This window comes from Eptesicus fuscus, chromosome 7 (assembly GCF_027574615.1).
Source record: "Eptesicus fuscus isolate TK198812 chromosome 7, DD_ASM_mEF_20220401, whole genome shotgun sequence".
NCBI lineage: Eukaryota > Metazoa > Chordata > Mammalia > Chiroptera > Vespertilionidae > Eptesicus > Eptesicus fuscus.
In genome coordinates this window covers 54,447,419-54,450,786 of record NC_072479.1, presented here as the reverse complement: position 1 = coordinate 54,450,786, position 3,368 = coordinate 54,447,419, and the positions used below count along the sequence as shown (strand labels likewise).

Below are 3,368 nucleotides of genomic sequence, written 5' to 3'. Positions count from 1 at the left end.
GAATTTCAGTTAAATCAAGACTAAAGTTTGTTTTATGATTGAAACAAGAGGGAGGCTAGTGGTGATGTTGGCTAGAATAGTTTAAATGATGCAAAGACCTAATGACTTGATGTATAAGTGGTTAATAAGTCAGAGAAAACAATTATCAAGTAGGTAAAATTTAAAAGAGAAAGTTGAAGAATGTTTGAGAAATTGCTAAATCTTCTTAAACCTGATATTGCTAAATGATATTGAAAATGGGCGTAGTGTGTATTTCCAGCTGAAATAGGCTGACCCAAAACATTAAAAAATCAAGATTCAGCTCTATAAATTTACTTCAAATGTTCCCTTATTTGTCTGTCACAAATTTTGAAGTACATATATACAATGAGAAGTGATAATATGTCATTGTCAAATGTGTTTAGAAAGAAATAATGGAAAAACATAAATAAGAAAAAATTCAATATCAAAGTTCTGGTCTTACTTATAATGCTTTGATGGGAAAAGGGCTCTCAAAATCTAGTGAATAATTAAACTATAGATGTACCACAGTTTTTAATCCTCTCATCTCCTGATGGGCAGGTAAGCTGTTTCCAAATCATAGCTATTGTAAATCGTGCTGCTATGAACATAGGGGTGCATATATTCTTTCTTATAAATGATTCTGGTTTCTTGGGATATATTCCTAGAAGTGGGATTATTGGGTCAAATGGGAGTTCCATTTTAGTTTTTTTGAGGAAACAAAGCAGATAGTTAAAGGGCATTCGGGTTTTCACTGTCAAAGGAATTTAAACGGAAATTAATTAACCGGAGTATACAGTTCCAGATTTCTGCTTGTAAGCTGGGGGAAATTTCTTTGTAGCACTAGGATATCCTAAAAGGCATTAAAATGTATAACAAAGGTATTCTAACAGCAGAAGTAAAATATGGCCAGGGGTAATATGAATGATATAAAATACATATATTTGAAATAAATTTCCTGTGAGGAAAACCTCAAAAAGATTGGATTGTAATACATTTAATGAATCTTTTTTTTTTTTTACATTTAATGAATCTTTGAGAGCATGTATCCAATAAAAATATTTTAAACACACCTGAGAGAAACTCAACTGGATTAGTTGAAACAAAATAAACTATGTGATAAGCATTCATTGTTAGTTTAGTTGCTAATACACATGTAAATTTTAATGCAAGGATTTTCTTAGCAAAGGCCATGGTTAGTTTTTTTACGGATTTTTCTGCTAGAAGCATTTCTGGAGTTCAGAAGTAGAGGAAAGTCAGAATTGTAGATCCAAAGCAACTTCTAGGAAGTAGGGGGAAGTAAGAATAGTAGATCCAAAAGCCATTTTTAGGACTTGGGGAAGGGGCTGCAGGAGAGGGAGCCAGCTGGGGGGAAGAGCCATGGGCAGGAGGGGGATGGCTGGCCTGGGGAAGCCATGGGTGGCTGCCTAGCCCACTTCCCCTATCAGGGCCAACCAGGGGGAGTAACAGGGGGAGTGCACTGACCATCAGAGGACAGCTCCTACATTGAGCAACTGCCCCCTGATGTTCAGTGCGTGTCTTAGCGACTGGTTGCACTGGTTGTTCTGGTCATCAGATCATAACGGTCGCTTAGGCTTTCGTATATATAGATTAGATAGGATATGTCAAAGCAACACCAATTACAGTTAAATTGTAATTACAAGCAGCAGTGCAAATAGGTGATTTAATTATGAACAGTCAGTTTATGTGACACAAAGAGTTAATCAAACACTGGCATGTATGATATGCTTACTTCCCCATTGATATAGGAATCACTCACTGATTTACTTCTCTTGAGGTTAGAAGATGACGAGGACTCTGCAGTTCCTCATACAAAGTCTTATTATTTGAAGCAGAATGGGCAAAATAATCAAGGATGAAAAACAAAACTACACTAACAACCTTCATCTTGCTGGGACTGACCAATGACACTCCACTGAAAATATTGCTTTCTATCTTTCTGTTTCTTTCCTACATGTTGAGTATATCTGGAAACCTAACCATCATGATCCTCACTCTGATTGATTCCCACCTAAACACACCTATGTATCTGTTCCTTCAAAATTTCTCCTTCTTGGAAATTTCTTTCACAACTGCCTGTGTTCCCAGATTCCTATATAGCCTATTATCTGGGGACAAGTCCATTACCTATAATGCTTGTGTCAGTCAACTCTTGTTTACAGACCTCTTTGGAGTAACGGAGTTTTTTCTTCTGGCTGCCATGTCCTATGATCGCTACGTGGCCATCTGCAAACCCCTACATTACACCACCATCATGAACAGCAGAGTCTGCAAGAACATCATTTTCTCCTGTTGGGTAGCAGCACTGATCATCATTCTCCCACCACTCAGTCTGGGTTTGGGCCTGGAATTCTGCGATTCGAACGTCATTGATCATTTTCTCTGTGATGCATCTCCTATGCTGAAGATCTCTTGCTCAGACACCTGGTTGATAGAACAGATGGTTGTCGTGTGTGCCGTGTTGACATTCATCATGACCCTCATATGTGTGGTTCTTTCCTACATTTATATCATCAGGACTATTCTAAGGTTTCCCTCTGCCCAGCAAAGGAAAAAGGCCTTTTCCACGTGTTCTTCCCACATGATTGTGGTTTCCATTACTTATGGAAGCTGCATCTTCATTTATGTCAAACCTTCAGCCAAGGACGAGGTAGCTATAAATAAAGGGATTTCACTCCTTATTACTTCCATTTCACCCATGTTGAACCCCTTTATTTACACACTGAGAAACAAGCAAGTAAGACAAGCTTTCCATGACTCAATTAAAAAGATGGCATTCCTCTTAAAGATGCAGAGGAAAAAGGAGTCAGTGAATTCAATTAAAAATAAAGATAAATAGGCAGAAAAACCGAAGCTTCTAATAATATTTGTCTCTGCATGACTTATTCTCAAGTCATATCGGCATTCTCACTTTGTTGTTAGAATTGTTTACTGTGAATCCTGACTATTCGATATTTTACTCCCCATTAAAACTAAATTCTAGCCGAAACCGGTTTGGCTCAGTGGATAGAGCGTCAGCTTGCGGACTGAAAGGTCCTGGGTTCGATTCCGGTCAGGGGCATGTACCTTGGTTGCGGGCACATCCTCAGTGGGGGTGTGCAGGAGGCAGCTGATCAATGTTTCTCTTTCATCGATGTTTCTGACTCTCTATCCCTCTCCCTTCCTCTCTGTAAAAAATCAATAAAATATATATTTTTTTTAAAAAAAAACTAAATTCTAAGGTATTTATGATTACTATCTGGCAGAAATTTCACTTTTTGCCAAACATTTGGTTGCTATCCCGGGGAACACAGTAGAACACATTTTTCTGCCATATCTGTACATTGAAAGATGCGACTATGTAGCCT

At 38.0% G+C, this 3,368-nt stretch overlaps 1 protein-coding gene across 1 annotated transcript; it reads left to right on the top strand.

The window, feature by feature from the left end:
- The first annotated feature begins 1,876 nt into the window (after positions 1 to 1,876).
- Positions 1,877 to 2,860, top strand: LOC129149712 (olfactory receptor 6C2-like). The gene has a single exon (XM_054718597.1). The coding sequence runs from the start codon at positions 1,877 to 1,879 to the stop codon at positions 2,858 to 2,860; it is 984 nt and encodes a 327-aa protein (XP_054574572.1).
- The last annotated feature ends 508 nt before the right edge of the window (positions 2,861 to 3,368 follow it).

Bases quoted from the DNA above. Each gene is read 5' to 3' on its own strand.
- LOC129149712 (XM_054718597.1), top strand. From the start codon at position 1,877: ATGAAAAACAAAACTACACTAACAACCTTCATCTTGCTGGGACTGACC.